This window comes from Oxyura jamaicensis, chromosome 8 (assembly GCF_011077185.1).
Source record: "Oxyura jamaicensis isolate SHBP4307 breed ruddy duck chromosome 8, BPBGC_Ojam_1.0, whole genome shotgun sequence".
Classification (NCBI taxonomy): domain Eukaryota; kingdom Metazoa; phylum Chordata; class Aves; order Anseriformes; family Anatidae; genus Oxyura; species Oxyura jamaicensis.
This window is the reverse complement of record NC_048900.1, coordinates 10,868,744-10,887,658: the sequence shown is the minus strand read 5'-3', so window position 1 is coordinate 10,887,658 and position 18,915 is coordinate 10,868,744. Positions and strand designations below refer to the sequence as shown.

Here is an 18,915-nt window from a genome sequence, read left to right as displayed (position 1 = left end):
AATCCAGAGTTAATCCACGTGTCCTGGGAATTTGTGCAAGTGTCTCTTCTTCCATACCACTCCCACACCCTTAATAGATACCCCAAATAAGACCGCTGGATATGAGCTGCTACCAGCTTGGAAAAGCGGTGGAGAGCTCCTGGTCTCAGACAATGTAACTGCCACACACTTTCTCATTAAACAGTCCAGAACGCTGACAGTAACTACACAGGGCTGTTCCTGTGGCGCAGTGCTTCCACCTGTGTTCTCAGCATTGCTTCAGAAACAGCCATCCTGCTGCGGTGATGTGTAACTGTCGTTGCGCCTTTGCTTTCGTGGTTGTTTGTTTTTAAGCTAGCATAAATGAAAACCGAAAGTCGTTGCCTTACCTAGGAATAGAGATGTGACCTGACAAGGCAGGAGCCATCCCTGGATTAATGGGCTTTTGCAGGAAGGTGTTGGACGGTCTCTTACTCACGGAGAGGTTTGAGCAGGCCGGAACAGATGAAGATGAATGGGAGACGTGCCGCTGTTTGGAAACCTGGCGGAAGACTGCAGGGCTGTTTCAGGTCTCACAGCTGCCCCCCACTCCTCATTAATCACCATGGTTTAAGCAGTTCCCAGCAGTCGGACCGGGTGGTGTAGCTGGCTTCACGCTGGAACGGATTGCTGGTTCTCCCACGGCCGGTCCCACCACAGCACAACTGTGCCATCCATCACCGGGATGGAGGGAGGGAGGGAGGGAGGGATGGATGGATGGAGGGGGGAGACAATGGTGGCAACACTGAACATTACTGGCAGCTACTGGAGGATACCTGACTGCATCTTAGCCCTGCTGTCCTCTGCCTGCTGAAGCGACGGTGGCTGGGGTGGGCTATGTCACTCTAGCCCTTGTTGCCACCATGTTAGGACCTGCAGGATGCAACCCCCTGGAGTGAATTCCCTGGCAGGGGACCAGTATTTAACTGTGGTCCTAAGTGGTTACAGCAGGAGACAAGAACGAGGTGATGTGAGAACTGGGACTAAAGCAAGTTTTGGAGAAATCAGACATTGGTGCAGGAGCTAATGGTACCTCAGATGTGAAATGAGTGGAGAGAATTGCCAAGGCAACATAAAAGGGCATTTGGAGTTCAAGTGCAAATTTTTAGTGGCAAAAAATACTCTTTGTTCATGGAGGGGTGAAAAAAAGACTTTTTCATGGAAGGGTAAAACCAACAAACAGCATTTGTGAAATCCTGTTCCCCGGTTATTCCTTGTGTATCAGTACAAGAGCTTTCTCCTTGTTGGAACAGCTGTCAGCACTGTGGCAAGCCAGATTGTTTGATTTAGGTGTCACAAGAGCCTTACAGGGTGCTTAGGTTGTCCTCTTGAAGTAAAACAAACTTTGTAATGGGATTAACTGTCTTCTTTCTTAGCAGTGGCTGCTTTTGTGCGGTTTGCCTTAGCACGGCACACTGGCAGCTCCATCAGGGTGATTATTTGGAGCCAAAGTGTACAATGTCTTGTCACATTGCTGTGAGCTAGGATGCATTTTTGTCTGAAACCCTGTCATCCCATGCCCAGGAGGCCTTCGGTAACGAGTTGTGTTCATTAGCCAGTCTTTCAGATCCTTTCGGAGTGGTGGCAGTGTCATTAGTGGAGAATTTGAGGCGTTGCCGTGGGCAAACATTTCCATCCTGGCCTCCGACCCCATCTCAGCTCTGCTGAGGATCTCTGCGGCACCGGGAGCGAGCCTGATTCCCAGCGCTGCCTTGTCGGCTCCCCTAATTGCTCAGCCAGGGCTCCAGGTACCTCGGGGTGGAGCAGGGACGTGCGAGGAGCACCCCGAGGCTTCCACCCGAGTGGGCCGGGCACGAAGCCTGCGCTCAGCAAGGGCTCAGTTTTTAGGCAGTGCTTTGGGGAGCTGCCACGGCCCCCTGAATGTCAGCACAAATGAGGCGTGAAATCCCACAGGGACATTTTCCAATGCTTTGTAGGCCTCTAAATGTCAAGTGGGATGCTTCCCTCTGCCAGCAGCCGAGCTGTGGGGGAGAGGCACCTCGGCACCCTACCAGGAGAGTGATTCATTCATGTGGTTCCGAAACCTGCGGCTGCGAGGTGCATTTCCATGGCTGCGGCTTTGCAAGGGGGCTGGCGGTGCCGTTTATATCGCTTAATGCAGCTTTGAGTTAATGGTGACTGGAGAAGCAAGAACACTAATGAATAAGGTGTAAGTAGAAAGGATGGCCTACTGATACCTCATTTCATGGGCACTTAAGAGGGGGAAGCCTGGCTTTTTTTTTATTTAATGAAACACATTAGAAGAAGCAACTGACTGCATCACAAGCAATTTACCTTCCAAATGAATGCAGGCCTGGGGTTCTCTGGTGCTGCAGAAATCTAGGAGATGGAATAATCCATCTTTTTTTTTTTTTTTCTTTTATCATTTTTGCATTTGGAAGGAATCTCTTTGGGGATCTCGAAGCACTACAGAGGTACCAGATGACATTGTGCCCCAACCCCTATATTGTCCAGTGGCAATATAGGCCCTGATTATCACACAAATTATTTTTGATTGTGAATCCAGACATTCTTATTAGCGAGACCGCTGGCACATGGTTAGATTGGAAACCCCATCCTTCTCAAGGTAGCTGTTAAACACCCCCCAGTATCACTTCTCAAATGTGAGAGAAGATGCTGGAGGAAGAATCTGATCAAATCTGTCAGTAGGGAATGATATGCGTCCTCCAGTTTGCAATTAAATCACGTTTCTTTTGCTTGTGAGATACAAGAAATGAAATTACTGTCTTTAAATCAGACACAGTTGCATTTCCTACGATGCAAACTAGCAGAGCGTTTTTTTAGTGAAAACAGGATTTAGGGATTTCCCTGTTTTACAGATGCACAGTCTAAAATAGAAGAAGAAACGAGAGGTTGCCTCCTGACAGCTCTTCACTGAGCTCTCTTTTGCTACTTTGCTTTAAATTGTGCCTCGAGGCTATGGGAGAGGTCTGCAGAACCTAAGAAGGTTGTTCATACGGAACGGTTGGTGTTTGACAAAGCCTGGCAGCGCACAGCGGCGCGTCCTTGTGCTCCTTGCGGTTATTTGCCTTTTTCCTGCATTAAGTCCACGGTCGTGTCATGTCTCTGCCATTGATCTGCATGAAATAGAGGTGCACGCAGGCTGGGGGGAAAGGGAGCACTACTGCTGTCCCTTCATTAACAGTTATAATTACCGAGGGATCAGTCAGGCTGCGTTTCAAGCCATGAGGTTGTGAGATAAGTGCTTTGGGGTGCCGTTCTGCCGGCAGTTCTCGGGGAGGTAAGTCACTTCCAGCCTTCGTGCTCCTCCCTTTGTGTGCTGGGATGGAGTTAAGAGGCATGCATCATCCACAGCCTCACTGGTAACAGAAAGTACGTGCTCAATTTTTCTAGTATCTCTCGTCTAGCACACTGTAAATATGTTTTGTTGTTGTTTGTGTAGGTTCTGCTTAAACCTGCAATTGAAAGGCTAACCATCAAAGGAGACTGGATTTGGCATGCCTTCATCAGGAGGCTTTTAATTCACGCTGGAGGTGGAGCTGCTCCGGCACACTCAGCCTTGTATCGTGTAGCAGGGCTTACCTGCTATGTTTCCTGATAACCTCAGACTTCTTACAGCTTTTATCACAGCTTTCACCATCAGCAAAAACCACAGCCGGCTGCAGCGGCTGACACACCAGGAGTGCTTATCAAGGGCCATTGTGCTCTTATCCAGGTCTTCAATAATACATGGCATTGATTTTTGCCGTGTTGAATACTATATAGTGTTTACATTCCCCGGAATAATTCAGCAGGGTAAACAGATAGTATTCTTTGGAAGTAAAGTCAATATTAACTGCATTCAGGATAGTATTTGCTGTCTATCTTTGATGGAAAGCGACCTTTCTCTTGCCTGTGTTTGGAAGGGGCTATAATTTCTGCACAGTATTGTTCTCTCAAAATGCTAGTCAGATACTGTGTCCCCTGTGGCTGGTTTTGGTATCGAAGATATTTGTCTATCAGCAATTTTTGCAGGCAGTAAATTCTGCTGCTGCACGTGCCTTTGGCTGTTTTCCTAGTCTGTGGCTATTCACAGCTTCAGTTCAAAGGTTGAAGCTTTGTTCATCCAGTTGACCTTCTGGGGCAATTTGTGGGTGTATTTGTGCAGAGTATCTACCGGAATTGCCTTTTACAGGGTAAGCTGAGGATGCTAATGGCAATTCTGCCTGTGTTGAAGGTTGCAAGTGGTCCCTGCAGCGTGCTGCTTCCCATCGTCTTCAGTAAGTGGGGATGGCGTGGGTGCTGCGGCAGGACAGGAAACTCAAATAGCCCCAACACAGCTGAACGCCTCCGACTTGCAGACATGCTAATCTGAACATGCATTAAAAGGATGGGCTAAACCTGCACCTGCAGTGTTACATGCTGTGGTTTTGTGCTGATGGTGTGGTGTTCTGCCTGGGCTGTTTTGAATAACCGTGTGGCTGGGGAAGTTGCTACGTGGCGGTGCCTGCTGGAGCCTCCGGTACAAAGGTCCTTGTGCACCTCCGACTCGGTGGGCTGGCAGTTGTCCTGCAAAAGGCTTGCTGAAGTCCATGGCATTTTACAAAGTTGGGTCTCTTTCACTTCTTGGAAGTACTGAGATCTACCAGGTGTCCAGCACGCTTCTGTCATCCGTGAGATTCTCCGGTGGTGTTTTTGGTGGGTTTTGGCACATCTTTAAACAAAGAAAAAAAGGGGATGAAACAGTTCCTGTTTAAATAGACCCTGACGTTATCGTATGTATACACAGCAACATATTGGTCCTCCAAAACGGGCAGGCAGTAGATGGAGCCTCTGGGCAGCATATGAATGCCTTGATTTCCTAACCCCCTGAGCAGCGCTGAAGAGGGCCACTAGGACCAGCCAGTGGAGATTGAGATATAATTGCTTGCCTAGAGCAGTAACGTATTTCTGTACACCAGCGGAATACCAATGAGGACAGAAGGAAGGAAGGTATCAAACAGAATTGCAGACAGGAGGAAAAAGAAGATAAGTGATTAAAGGAAGGGACTCAAAGGCCAAGGATGAAGACAATAGGCTTGTTCTGATGAGAGTGTTTTACCAGGGAGTGATCTGGTTTTGTAATGGAGTTTTTCAGGAGCTGAATGCATTGCAGAGCTGGTGAGTGAGGAAACAGGCAGGAGCAAGGGGTGAGGGGCTGTGAAAGGGAGCAGGAGCCAGGATAACCTAACTGGAAGCAACCACGTCCTTTTGAGTTTGGTGAAGTTAATGCTGCAAGATTTCTTACTTGGGACTTTTCCTTCTTGGCACTCCTTTTTTCAGGGATTGCACACCATCACCTGTCAGGCAGTTTAGGCTTAAGCTGCATGAATGTTTTTAATCACCTTCCTAGCTGGCACTTTAGCATGTGGTTTTGTTAGCTCTGGTTACACGGGTGTTGCTCCTTACATGCTTTGAGACAATGTTCTGGGGCCAGACCATCCCCTCCATGAGCAGGACAACACCAAAGGAGCATCCCAGCAATGCTTGGCTGTCCTTCAGCACTGCAGGGCACGGCCGTGGATGGTGCTGCCAGCACTGCCTTCCACATCTCTCTGAAGGTGTGCAGTTTCAGTTTATTTTAATGCTGTTCTTAAAAACAAACAAACAAAACCCACAAACAAGCATGAGCCGAGCTTCAAGCCTAAGCTGCCTGTAGGAAGTATGCAGCTTCCAGGGTAGTTTGGAGCATTTGAGATGTTTTAAAGCGCTTAACCCCTTAACTTCCTCTCTGAATTATTATTTAGGATCTGGTAGGGGAACTGAACATGGAGATCTAATGAGCTAAAAATAACGGAGGAAAGCACAGCTTGAGTCACAGAACATCAGCATCTGCCTTTTCTTCCTTATGAAGTGACGTAGGGGAGGCTTTGGAGGAGCTGCTGGGGGAGGATGAAATCTTGCAGTAGAGCCCTAATTGCTAAGCCTCAGCCTGAGTCCTGTTTTGTGGGCAACTGCTCTTTGAGAAGGAACAGGAGAGGAGGTTTTAGCAGCAGCGTTAACGTAGCTGAGCATCAGAGCCCGTGCGGCACAGGACGTCCATACGGCGCTCTGCAGCAGCAGGGTTGGGCAGTGGGTCGGACTGAGCTGCAGGGAGAGGAGGGCTGCGGTGCAAACACTTCTGGCCTTGCACGAAAGCAGGAAGGCTGGTCCAAGCTGTAAAGCTGAAGCGAATCTCTCGTCCTTTTCCTCTGCTGATTTGAAGCTTGGCAGCAGATAGGCTTTGCTGCATAAGTGGTTTTAATAGGTTTGCTTTAGGGGATGTGTTTTGCAAAGGGAATGTGTGTGTGTATTTGACCTATATCCTGCACGTCGTGTCCAGGGAGCCTGAAAGGCATAATGGGAAGAATGTGCTCTTACACGATGCCTCTCATTTTCACCTCCATTAATTTTATCGGATTGCTGCAGCACGTTTATATCACAGCTGTTAAAAAACAGGGAAGGAGAGAGCAAATTGCCCTGTTGCTCCATGTGAGATGAGCTTCAGGGATTCTGCTGGTTTAAAGCCACGTATATGGAAAACAACGCTGTCAGTAGGGCGTCAGTTCAGTACTGGAAAAATCACTGGCTTCTTTTGTATTGGAAGTGCTGCTGGCTTTGTTAGCAGGAGTCGGAGGACAGGCAATCTCAGCCGCTGCGCAGAAAAGAAGACTGCTGACGGCACAGAGATGCCGAGTGTCTCAGCCTGGGGAAGCATCCTAATCTTCTGTTTGTATGAACTTTATGACCCAGATGTGCTAACTGAAAGCAAACAAAGTGATCGGATCTGTTTGTTTTTTGCCCAGCTGACTGATGTAAGGAAATGTAGCTGAATTGAGAGAGCAGCGCAGCCTTTTCAGGTGGCAGCAGGGAGCAGCTTAGTAGCAAAAACATATCCACAGGTGAACAAACCTTGGTCCCCCCATCCTGTGTCACACAAGACAGAGCTCTGTAAGGGTATTCAGAACTCTTAGTGGTTTATACATATGTGTGTTGTTGTCTTTTTGCTGATTTTCCCTGTCACCACAACCTCTGAGTTATAGCTAGTGGAATTCCTGTCCTGCCCAGCTTCCTTCAGGCTGTTAGAGCATTAATTTACTGTTCGCATTTGTGCAAACTGAAATGCACTCTTAACAAAATCCCCCTAACTGAGCATTGCCTCCTTGCTTTTTCCTTTGTACCGGCCCGTGTCCTTTGTGGAACACGGCCCGCAGCTTCCACCTGCTGTTCAGAGTTAGAATGACAGGTCTGCCGCAAGTAGGAATTGTTGACGCACGTTTCAGTTCCAGGTGCAAAACGCTGAAGGAGTTTAAAGTGCAATTTAAATTACAGTATAAATCTGGTCCTGGTAAGGCTTTCAGTTGGTTTCAGGTGAGCTAGCCTGGTTTTCTCAGAAGGTGAATAAAAGGGGTGTTACTTTCCCTGGTCGAGTCAGCTGATTTATCACTGTTTTAAGAAGCAATCTGCTTTAAGATGTACAGAAGTGTGCTGTTCTTCTCTTTTGCAGCTAAAAACCACAGTGACACCCAAGTGTTCTTCTACCTGTGGATTATCTTCTATTTCATCAGCTCTTGCTATACGCTCATTTGGGACCTGAAGATGGACTGGGGTCTCTTTGACAAAAACGCTGGTGAAAATACCTTTCTCCGAGAAGGAATTGTCTACCCACAGAAAGTGCGTACACGGCCTGCTCTCGTGCTAGAGAAAGCCTTTAACCTCCTAACAAAACCTGAGCATAGAGCATGTTGCAGTTGGCTGCCTCAGGCTTCCTGAATGCTGTGTACCCCGGTTTCATAGCAGCAGAGGTCATTACTTCCAAGAGATCGTTTCACACCGCTCACGTTTCTGGTGGCTGAGACAATTTCTCTGTCTCTGTGCTGCCCCGTAACAAGATGGTTGTATCTGTAATTAGAAGCTATGCAAATGTAAACCAACCTTCAAACAGCTCTTACCACAGCTGTACAAAGCTTTTGCATAGACCACTGGCTGGTTTTGTTGCTGAACTGCAGGTGCTGTTCAGTGGTGCTTTCCAAGGCCACTGTAAATGGCCCGTGAAACTCACTTTTACCAGTGTTCTGTCATGTTTCTTCCAAGTTTAATACAGGTACATGAGTATGTGGGAAATGCGGGGGGGTGCAGTGAAACTTAACTTTACTGGAGTCTTTTGTCCAGGAACAACAAGTGTAGGACGTGCAATAAGCACTATTGTGTCATCCCCATAGGTATTCAGCAGGCAGTGTAGGATGTAATTCCTGTCTACGTGAAAGCAACAAAGTTGATTCAGAAGTTTAAGCACGCAGGCCTGCCTCTTTCTGAAGGCCTGAATAGATCTGTCCTCTGTGCAGACCATGCTAGATGACCTGTCCTGTTTGTCTGTCCTGTTCTTCAGGCATACTACTATTGTGCCATTGTAGAGGACGTGATCCTGCGTTTCGCGTGGACCATCCAGATCTCCCTCACCTCCATGCAAATCTTTCCGTATGCTGGGGACATCATTTCTACTGTTTTTGCCCCACTTGAGGTTTTCAGGTAAGGCTGCTTGACCCAACAGTTCATTTCTGGCTCTTATTACTTGTGTAAGGTCAGCACAGTGGGAAGTATTGTGCTCGTGGACGTGGAAGATACAAGTCCTTAAAACTGAAGACAAAGTCTTACAGGAACGTTTAACCTGATCAGGGTGCTGAGGCAAGGAAGTTGTACAGGGCTCCGCAGCAATGTGTGGCTGGGTCCTCCTTAAAAAAAGGAATGCTTTAATTTTTTTTTTTTTTACTGTGCTGAAAATTCTTTTCCCCCAGGTTTTTAAAACATTAATTTGTATTTTTTTTATTTTACTTTTTTTAAAAAAATTAAATCAATAAGTAGTCTGGGACTAGCATTTGTCATTTCCTCTGAACCTAGGCCTAATCTAGAGGGTTTTGCTATTAATAAATCTCTCCTTAAAATTATGTTATTGCAGAAGCAGTTGAAATTTCACTTGGTGTTATGTTTACAATTATTTTCAAATTCCTGCTTCTTTTCCAAACACTAATTTGGAGTCTGCATCATTGGTTTGGATCCTGCAAGGTTTCAGGGCTCTTTACACACTCTTACTCTAGCTGGAGACCCCCACAGCTTCTTGAGATGAATTAAAAAAAAAACAAAACTGAAGCTGAACCTCACTCATGTATGTGGCAGAGGCTGCCACGTATTTTTCCTTTCACTTGTAATGCCTGCTGCCTCCGTGCTCTCTGGACCAGGGCTGTCATTGTCAGGACAATGAATGAGCTGCCAGATCTGTTGTTCTCCGGGGAGCTGGGGAGATGTTGGAGCAGGTGCTGCTGTTAGTCATTTGCTGTTTCGCGGTACTCCAGGCACGTTCCCAGAGGCACTTTGTGATCAGCGAGAGCAGTCAGTGCTGTGGATCAGTGCTACCTGGGCGCGTGGATCAGTGCTTGGACAAACACGGGCGATGCCCGTACGAGTGGAACTGCGGTGCTAAATTCCACTTTTTCTCCCTGCAGGCGGTTTGTGTGGAACTTCTTCCGTCTGGAGAACGAGCACCTGAACAACTGTGGGGAGTTCCGTGCCGTGAGGGACATCTCCGTGGCACCGCTCAACGCCGATGACCTGACGCTCTTGGATCAGATGATGGACCAGGAAGATGGTGTACGAAATCGCCGGAAGAACAAACAGTGGAAGCGCAGCCAGAGCATATCCTTGCGCAGACCTCGTCTTGCTTCACAGTACGTTTCTCCTTTCCTCCAGCACAACAAACCAAAGAATGCGTTGGAGCTGTTGCTTTGCGTACGGTGGCTGTTTATGGACCGGGTAATCATGCTAAGACCTCAGCTGAAGCAGTGCTTCAAAGGGTGGACAGGTCTGATTAGTAAATGAATCTGCTTCTGCTGGAGCATCTTCTGTGGATGCTGGAAGATGCTGGAGCATCTTCTGCTGGATCCATCTTCTATGCTGTCTTTGGGTTCTGTTAAGCCCCTGGAAAAGGCAGTTCTGTTTACAGAACTCCCCTCGTGCAAAAATAGCCTGTAACAGTTGCCAGAGTTGATAAATCCAGACCTGGGAGACAGGTTCTCAGCCATTTCCAGGCTTCAGACCACCCCAAGATTTCAATTACCCTTCAGTTAAGATTTCACATGTGAGATCTCAGACCCCTTCCTCTCCCAAAGCCAAACCCACAGAATTTTTCTTTCCACCCCTCATTCTTATACCCTACACATTTCCCCATCTTGCACCCCAGCCCCCGAACCTGCTGGCTGCGCATCTTCTTCGCTGCAGTGCCTGTGCTCCCAGCATCGCAGGGTGCTCCAGCGGCCAGGCATCACTTCTTCCCCTGCAGCACGGCTCCAGGGCCCTGCCCCGTGGCCGAGAGGCAAGCTTGGGCTCCCCAGGGATGAGGGAGCACAGCGTGCAAGGAGCACTGTGCGGTCACTGCAGAGGGACAGTTGGGGTGTATTTATAAGGCCCTCCTGTTCCCAGGGAGGCCGGCAGTGTGTGAAGCAGTTCCAGAAGCCTGCTTACCCCTGTCTGTGTAAGAGATTTGAGGTGCACTGCTCTTTTGTTGTCTGCGTGTAGAAAAGGGAACTTCTCCTCCCCAGCGAGTGTTTTCTCTTTGTTTTTTTCCAGGTCCAAGGCTTCTGACACTAAGGTATTGATAGAGGACCTAGCGAAAGAAGTGAACACATGAAACGGCCACGGTCTTTTATTCCGCATCCTTTGTTTTCTCATTCTGCTCCCCTCTTCCCCAAGTAACCCAATCTCTGGTACAGTTCCAGCTGAAAACAGGAGAAAACACTGAACACGTTTTCCGAGCTCTTCCAGACCAGATCCTATGGACTCCAACAAGCTCACTGTGTTTCATTTCTTTTCTTCTGGGTTAATTTTGATGTTCTATTTTAAAAATAAAATATTTTACTTTCTTTTGCCAATAAAGAGGACAGTTCAGGAAAGAAGGATTGTTTACAGTCTCAACAAGGACATACAAACCTATCTGGATAAAGAAGCATCATAGGGACTCCCTCATGGGACAGTGCCGAGAACACCCTCGGTTTCTGCTTGGCCCGGTTTTGACTGGTTGAAACCGGACTTAAGTTTTTAAATCGGATTTTTTTTGTTGTTGTTGTTTTTTTTTTTTCATTTGTTTGTTTTTTTCTTCATATCCAGCGCTGAGGCACTGGCTGCACTTGCAGGGAAAGTGCACTTAGAGCAGTATCTTCATTCATGAAGCTACTTTTTAATTTGATGTAACTTTTCTTATAATTTTTTGGAAATATGATGTATCTGTTGCATATAGTTTTCAAATTATTTATGGAACCTAACAACCATATGAGAGTGATTCTGAGTCCTGTGCAATGAAGGTTGTAACAGTAAAACAAAGCCGGGAATGTCGATCTAGATCTCTAGGGTTGTGGGGTTATGCTCTGCACGTACCCCTCTCGCGAGACTACTTGCACCTGTTTACCTTTTATCTCTTTCTTTCTTTCTTTTCAATTTTATTTTAAGCCAAAGTTTCTCTTTCTGACTTTTAGTTGCTGCTACTGCTTCTGGGCATGTCTCGTGTGCCAGTTCACTGCCGACTTCCCACGCAGCTGTGTGAAAGCAGCGCAAGTGATCCTGAGACCCTTTCGAAGGGAGAGTCGGGTGCTACCCCTTGTGCAAACAGCTAGGCAAAGGCTTCAGAACTCCGTTGTCCGGATCAAAATCTGTGTTTCAAAGCCTTAATAATCGTTAGCTAAGTGAGGGCACGATCCACCCCGTGCCAGGCAGGGAGCTTTCCTGCTGTTCTCCCGCAGGGCCCTTGAGCTGGCTGTGGCTGGGGAGCGCGGCAGGGGCTGCGTGGTGCCTCCTGATGGGGACACAGAGCGAAGGTCCCCTCGTGGCTGCTGTTCTGCCCGGCGTGGCAAAAAGCCCGTCGGGCTCTCTCCCGGCATGACCCATCTTTGCTGTCCTCCTGCCTCTCTCCTGCTCTCCGTAACCCAGCTTAGGAAGCGTGATGCCATCGGGCAGGCTCAGGTGAGGGGCTCATGATGCTGACATGTAGCCTGGTTGGTCTCCTCGCGGCGAGAAGGAAGCAGACGGGTGGCTGGCTCCCGGGCAGCTGTGTCCAGCTGTGTGCCGCCGCAGAGGCGAGGTGGGCCTCTTCGTGTAGGATCCTTGCACTGATGTCTGTCCCTTGGCTTGCGTCCCTTGTCGGCGGTGGAATTGCAGGGACGCCTGCCTGGCCGCTGTCGCGTTGTTTCTGTTGGCGAGCTGTTGGCGCGGTTTCCCACCTGCCTGCTGGCGCGCTGCGTTTTCTCAGTTTCTGCCTGCCGTGCCTCTCCTGCCCAGAGGAACCGAAGAAGGAAACTTAGTTCATTGCATTTGGAATAGGTTAAAATTAAGTGGTAGTGAACCCGTGCCAGAACAAGGCCAACACTGCAGGTCGGTAGCTGCCCGAGACGCGCGCTGAGCTTGCCGGGGACCTGTCCCCACCCTGCCATCAGTGTGGTGCGGCGGCCGCCTCCTTCTGCTCAGTGCCCGCGAGCTGCTCCCCCCTGCCACCTCCCCCAGGTCCACCGCTCCCTGCTCATAAGCAAGCTGAGATATAAAGCTCCTTAAAATGCTTTTGCTAATTGGCAGTGGTCGCTGCGCCTGGAGCTCGTGCAGCTGCTGGAGCCCTGCGGAGCTGGGGGCAGCTCACCGGGAGGGTGGCGGCACCGAGGGGTCCGGAGCAAGCGAGCGCGGTTACTTCGGTGGTTGTTTTTGTAAAGAAAGCTCGCTGGTAGCTCTGCCTCTCCGAGGGAACGGGAACGTGTCGCAGCTTGGCTCCGAGAGGGGATTTAAGGTGCCACCGGGACCCCCTGCCTTCCTCAGCGGGGCTGGGGAGAGCCAGGCACGCTGGGGGCCCCCTGGTCCTAACCCGACGGGGAGCAGCGAGTTGCAAGCAGTTGTGTTTTAGCTCTGTGGTTGATCAAAGCGAGAATTCCATCTGTCCGTCTGCTGCTCGGGCCTGTCTCCTTCCCGGCTCCCTTCCCCCTTTTTTTTTTTTTTCTCTGGCTTTGCTGCCAGGAGAAACAAGCAAAAGGGGAGGCGGCGTGCCGCAGCTGGCAAACGTTATCTGCTGAAATGCAGCGCCGTCCCTCTTGGCAGGGAGGATGCTCTCCGGGGACGGCAGCCTGGCTTCCTGGCAGCGTGGCTTTTAAAGGACCGCGTCTCCCCGGCGCGTTCCCGACCTACCGGAGACTTCTGAGAAACGCGGGGCGCGGATCCCTCCCGAGGGTCGGTGCTGAAAGCCGGGCGGCCCCGTGTCTCTGCGAACATCTGGCCAGCAGAGCGGGGCAGATGCGGAGGGGAAATGGGGCCGGGCTCCTTGAGCGAGGGGAGCGGGTGGCCGAGCTTTGTGAGTGGGCTCCGGTGGAACTGGAAGGGGGACTCAAACACTGCCGGGGGGAGAAGAGCAGGGAGCAATGCAGGAACGCCGGGGGAGCAGAATAAGGAGCTGGGCTTTTTGAGCTGGTGCTTTAGACGCTGGGATGTGCCCGAAGGCCGCTCGCAAGTTGTGGTGGTACGGCTGGGGCAGCTCGGTGGTCTTGAGGTCTTCTCCTTGCCCTCGTGGCTTGAGGCTTGCCCAAAGCCGTGGCTGTGCGTGGCTCTGAGGATGGCAGGGAGCCTCTCCCAGCCCCTGGGGATGGTCCCACCTAAGGGGAGGTGATGCTGCAGTGTGGGCGGTGGTTTGGGGGGATGCCCTGCGGACTCCTTCCTCTTTGCTCCCCGTTGCCTTCCACCCCACCCGCTCTTCCAGGGATCCGCGGCTTGCAGGGGGTGCGGAGTCTGGCGTCGCAGGTTGGGGTTTGCAGCCTCGGGGCTTTTCTGCTACCTGGAGCTCCCCGGTGCCCCCCGGGCTCTGCCCCCCCGCGTGGCTTTGGGCCACGGGGAGGAAGGCCCAGGTGGAGCAGTTCGATCCGCTCTCAGTGGGACGTGGCCGCTGGTACCTCCCTGGCGAATCCTCCTTGTCCTGACTTCACAGCTGCCTTCCAGCGGCCCCGAGGAGCAGCGCTCCCTCCGCTCGGAGGAGAGGCAGGCGATGCGGGTCTGGGTCAGATCGGGAGGAGAAACCCCCCGGGGTTTTCACCGCGGGTGTCCCTGGGGGGGGTGGAGGCCGTGCTTGGCGCTTTGCCTCCCACACCCGAGGGAGCGCGGCCGCCTCCCGGCAGCACGAAGCCAGCCCCGGTCCCACCTCACCTCCACCTCCCCATGGGCACCGTGGCCGGGGCCGAGCTCCGCCTCGAGCAGCTCCTTGCTGTGAGTTTTATTCCAAAGGCCACCGGATCGTTTCTGCTGTGTTGGTCTGAACGATTACTCTATGAAGCCCTGACCTGTAGATGTCCAAAGTAATTATGGAGTGTGATTAGTCCTCTGTGGGTGCTTTCTTTCTTTCCTCCTTTCTCTTTCGCTATCCCCTTCTCCACTCTTCTTTTTGGCTAAGTGGAAAAGGTGAGGACAAAGAAATTGCCGCTTGCTTGGACTCATGATGTATCTGTGACTGCGCTGTTAGCTGTCTCCTCTTTCCTTCCCAAATGGATATCATTTTTGGAGTGTGGAATACCCTTCTTGATAAGTAGGTTTAAAAAAAAAAAATGCACAATGTGATACTGTTTCATAGTTCCTAGGTGGTTGTATAAAAGCAAAGTTACTGTGATTGTGTTTTTAAAAGGAAAAAGTGATTGGTTTCGAAATCTGTCCTTTTTTTCATTATTACAAGCTCTTTGTTTTCCAACGCTCTGACGGCTCGTGTCTCACCACTCTGTGCGCCCTCCTCTCGCGCCCGCGGGGTCCTCGCCCGCCCTCGCTTCGTCCTGGCGCGGGGACGCGGAGCCCTGGGGCTCGCTTTTGGCCCCAAGGAGATTTGCAGGGCAGGGCTGGCCGGGACGCGGAGCCCTGGGCTTCATTTTTGGCCCCGGGAGATTTGCAGGGCAGGGCCGCCGGCGGAAATTGAAGTGCCCCGGGGCTGGCGGGCGGGCGGCGGGGTCGTTTTAAGAAGATAACTGCGATTTCTCGCCGCTCGTGCTGGCGGGAGCCGGGAGGATTAAAACAATTTCATAATCCTGGCCATTTCCTTTTGATCGGGATTATGAGTCCAGTCAGGAATATCAAAAGCTGCGGCTTAAAGAGGCGGCCCGGGAGCGGGGCCGGGACGCCCATGGCCCCCGCAGCTCCCCTTGGTCCCCGTGGGGCCGGCGGCCCCGCTGCCTTCAGGTAAGCGGCGCCCAACGGGGCCGGGTCCTGCCCCACCTGGGGTGGGTTCTTGGGGGGTCTCTCGGATGGGGACGGGGTTTTGGAGCTCCAGCACGGAGGGTGAGCCCTCCTGGGGTGCGAGCTGGCTTTTGGGGTGCTAATACGGGGCCAGGGTGGGATTCGGCCTCGGAGCACATCCACAAAGGAGCGATGCTCGCAGGGGATGCTCCAACACCGTGGGGGTTGGTGGCCTTCAGCCCGCTGGCAGAGAAAGCCCCCCGGGGTGCATCACAGCCCTCCGCTCGCCTCCCAGGCCGGCCCAACAAAGGATGACGTTCGCGGGCCTTGGCACAGGCTGCGGGTGTAGGGTTTCTCCTCCCCGTGGGGCCACCACGTCCCCAAGGGCTGCGGGTGGCCCCGTGGCCGCTCCAGGCTTGGCATCTCCCTTTGGGGCCATCGGTTATCCGGGGAAGGGCTCCGGCAGCTGGGGCTGTGCAGGGCTTGGCCGGGAGCCCCGGCGTGGAGGAGGAGGAGGAGGAGGAGGAGGAGGAGGAGGCCCAGGCGGGAGGCAGGGCCGGCCAAGCAGCGGAGCTGGGGCTGGGCTGAAGGGGCTGGGATTTGCTGGTTTGCCTTTTTTTTTTTTTTTTTTTTTTTCTCCTTTTTTTTTTTTAATTTCCTCCCCTGCTTCCTTCCCCTCTTCCGCCTTCTCCTCCCTCTATCCCGGCCCTCTCCTGATGCTCGGGGGTAAGCCCAGCCCTCGCCTCCTGCTGCCGCCGCTCCGCGGGGACCCCGCACGCCCCGTCCTGCTGCTCCCCGTGCCGGGGGTGGCAGCGGGGTCCGGCTCACCCAGGGGACGTGGGGAGCCCCGGGGGGGGGTCCCGTGGCCGTGCTGGGGGCTTGGCCTGGGGGGCGCAGGGGGTGGCAGCATCTGGGGGCCGCTGGGATCCCAAGGCCAAGAGGTGCGAGCCCGGGGGCTGTGGGGGCACGGCGAGCTGCGGGCTGCAGCTGCTGCCGCGCTGCTGGCGCCTTCGGCAAGGTGCTGCTCATGTGGGATTGCTGCTGCGGGGGCTCTGGGGCTCCCTTGGGGCTCGGAAAGCGCCGCTTCCCTGCCTGGCGTCGTGTCTGGGTGATGGTGTTCCCCCGCGCAGCTCCCTGGGGGCCGTATCCTCGCTTCCGCGCTGTTTCGGATGCAGAGACGTGCCGGGGCACGTGTGCATGCCCTGCCGACCTCTCACGCGCTTTCTCCCCGCAGGGCACATGGAGGGGGGCCGGCGCCTTGAGCCGGGGCGAGCCCCGCGGCCCCCGGCATCACCGGAGCGCCCCGAGCCCCCCCGGGGCCCCCACGCCGTCCTGGAGAGCAAGGTGAAGGCGCTGAAGGAGAAGCGGGGCGCCAGCCGGCCGGGGGCCCCCACGACCCCCACCAGCAGCGCTGCCCCCGAGCGCCCCTCACCCAAAAAGCCCCGGCCCCGCAGGGGGAAGCCCGGGGCGGACGTGGTGGTGGCGGAGCCGCGGGCTCAGCTCCGCACCTACCTGACGGACGGGCTGCTGGACGCTGGGGAGCCCCCGGAGCCCCCCCACAGCACCCAGGGGACCCGGAGGGTGTCCGGGGACAGCCAGCAGCATCCCAAGGAGGGGTCCCGGGGCTGTGCCCCCCTGGCAGCGGACAGCGGCGAGGCGGCGGCGGGCTGGGAGCCGCTCTCCTTGGCCAAGCGGGTGGAGAGGAACCGGCGGCTGCTGCAGGAGGTGCTGGGGCTGGCGGCGGCCGGCTCGGCACACGGTGCGTGCCGGGGCTCCGGGAGGGATCGGGTCCTCCTCGATGCCTCTGCAGAGGCTGGGGGAGGCCACGGGGGGCAGGCCATGGGGCTGGCTTCGAGCGGGCTGGGGCGCGTGCTCCTGGCCCTGCTGAGGGCATCGGGGCCAGCAGGGGGGAATTGTCCTGCTAAAAGCAGGGCTGAGGGACCCCCGCCCCAATTCCTGAGGTTTTTGAGGTTTGCTGGCTTTTCCCCTGTGCAGGGCAGTGCCAGAGAAGGGAATGAATTTCTCCTTCCAAAGCACACGCCTCAACGCCCCGCCGGTCTCCGTCCCTTCCAGTGTGCCCTGCATGGGGCTGCCCTGGGTCCTGAAACAGTTCCCTGGGCTCTCGGGAGCTGAGATTTGGGGAATTGGCCCCCAGAACTGGCTGCTCACCTCGGGGGGGCTGGGAGGGGTCAGTAGGAACTGGGGGCTCTCACTGACGCCTTTCCCTCTCCTCCCAACCCAGAGGCGCTGGCGAGCGATGGGGACTGGGACTCGGGGGTCTCGCTGCAGGACGCCGAGGGCTGCAGGTGGGTCGGCCCCGAAGGCTTCACCCGGGGGGGCAGCAGGAGGTGCTGGGGGGGACCTGGGGGCCCCGTGGCGCAGCGGGGGGCTTGCTGAAACACGGGGCTTGCTTTGGGTTTCGGGTGGTCCTGCGGGGAGCCAGGAGCTGGGTTTGATCCTCGCGGGTCCCTTCCAGCTCGGGGGATTTTGGCGTTGTGGGGCCCTGGGTCGGCGGCATCGTGGTGCGGGGTGCTCGGGGTCCTGCAGGGAGGAGAGGGGAGCGGGGCAGAAATCTGCCACAGGTGCTTAAGAGCTTAGAGGAGGCAGGAGGGCGTAATCTCGTTGGCCTAATGCTAAACCCCGGCGGCGTGGGCTAAAAATACGGGGAGGGACGGGCAGGTGAGCTGGGCTGCGGGGGCAGTGCTGGGGGGGCTGTGCTGGGCCGGGGGGGGAGGCTGGATGGGGGCAGCAGTTTGGGGTGAAAACACACCTATATGGCAATTATCAAATTTCCAGCGCTCTGGCAGCTGAGGCTTGGTGGGTGCAAGGCTGAGAGCTGGGGATGCCCACGGGGGCAGCCAAAACAGGGGGGTGAAGGGGATCGGGACCCCCCCGGCTTGGCATGAGGGGGGATTCCCAAGGGCAGGTGTGCTCCTGCCGCGAACAGGTTAACGCCGGGTTCCCCGAAGTGACAGCCCGAGCTGATTATTTTAATCGGGGGGATTAGGGCCGTGGCCAACGGCGGCAGAGGCAGCGCGGGAGCGGGGCCGTGCCCTCGGTCCCCCCCCTGGGGCAGGGAAGCCCCCAGTGCACAGCGGGAGGGGAGCAGGGCCGGGGGCATCATCCCAAACCTGCGGGGCTGGGCTGGGGCTGCGCCTGCCTCAGTTTCCCCACACACCTCTGGGATGCCCCCGGGGCAGCTCCAGCACCCCGGGGTCGGTGCTGAGCCCCCCCAGACGGCCGCTGTCACGGGCGCAGCAGCGCTGGGGGCTGCCCGCAGGGGGGTCTCCTGCGATGGGAGGCTGGGCTCTGGTTCCTCCCCGCGGAGCTGCGGCGTCACGGCTAAACCACTTCTAATCCCCGTTATTTTTCGCTAATTCCCCCTGCTGCCTGCCCCCCCACCCCCCCGCAGGGCCTTTGTTCCCGGGCAGGAGCTCGAGCTGAGCCCGCGCCATGAGCAGGCCAAGCAGCTGCTGCAGCGCGCCCGCATGAAGGCTCGCACGAACCCGCTGCGCGCCAGCCACGACCTCCTCCTCCTCCCCGCCGCCCCGCGCCCCGGGTGAGTCCCAAATCCGCGATATCGGGGCGCTGCACGTGGATTTAGCCGTGAAACCCGCAGGCGTGCTTGCAAAGGGTGCACGTGCAGGGCCGGGGTCCCACCGACTGCACCCCATCCTCCCTGCCCCAGGAGCG

General features: G+C 54.4%; 2 protein-coding genes across 2 annotated transcripts in view; both read left to right on the top strand.

The window, feature by feature from the left end:
* Positions 1-11,278, top strand: part of XPR1 (xenotropic and polytropic retrovirus receptor 1) — a 100,627-nt gene extending 89,349 nt beyond the window's left edge. The window contains exons 12-15 of the mRNA XM_035333204.1: positions 7,505-7,671; positions 8,387-8,526; positions 9,498-9,719; positions 10,618-11,278. Of these exons, the coding sequence (XP_035189095.1) occupies positions 7,505-7,671; positions 8,387-8,526; positions 9,498-9,719; positions 10,618-10,678 (590 nt within the window). The 3' untranslated portion in view covers positions 10,679-11,278. The remainder of the gene's footprint in view (positions 1-7,504; positions 7,672-8,386; positions 8,527-9,497; positions 9,720-10,617) is intronic.
* Positions 11,279-15,144: 3,866 nt separating this feature from the next.
* KIAA1614 (KIAA1614 ortholog) overlaps positions 15,145-18,915 on the top strand; it is a 6,858-nt gene continuing 3,087 nt past the window's right edge. The window contains exons 1-4 of the mRNA XM_035333929.1: positions 15,145-15,225; positions 16,457-16,981; positions 17,465-17,528; positions 18,635-18,781. Of these exons, the coding sequence (XP_035189820.1) occupies positions 16,462-16,981; positions 17,465-17,528; positions 18,635-18,781 (731 nt within the window). The 5' untranslated portion in view covers positions 15,145-15,225; positions 16,457-16,461. The remainder of the gene's footprint in view (positions 15,226-16,456; positions 16,982-17,464; positions 17,529-18,634; positions 18,782-18,915) is intronic.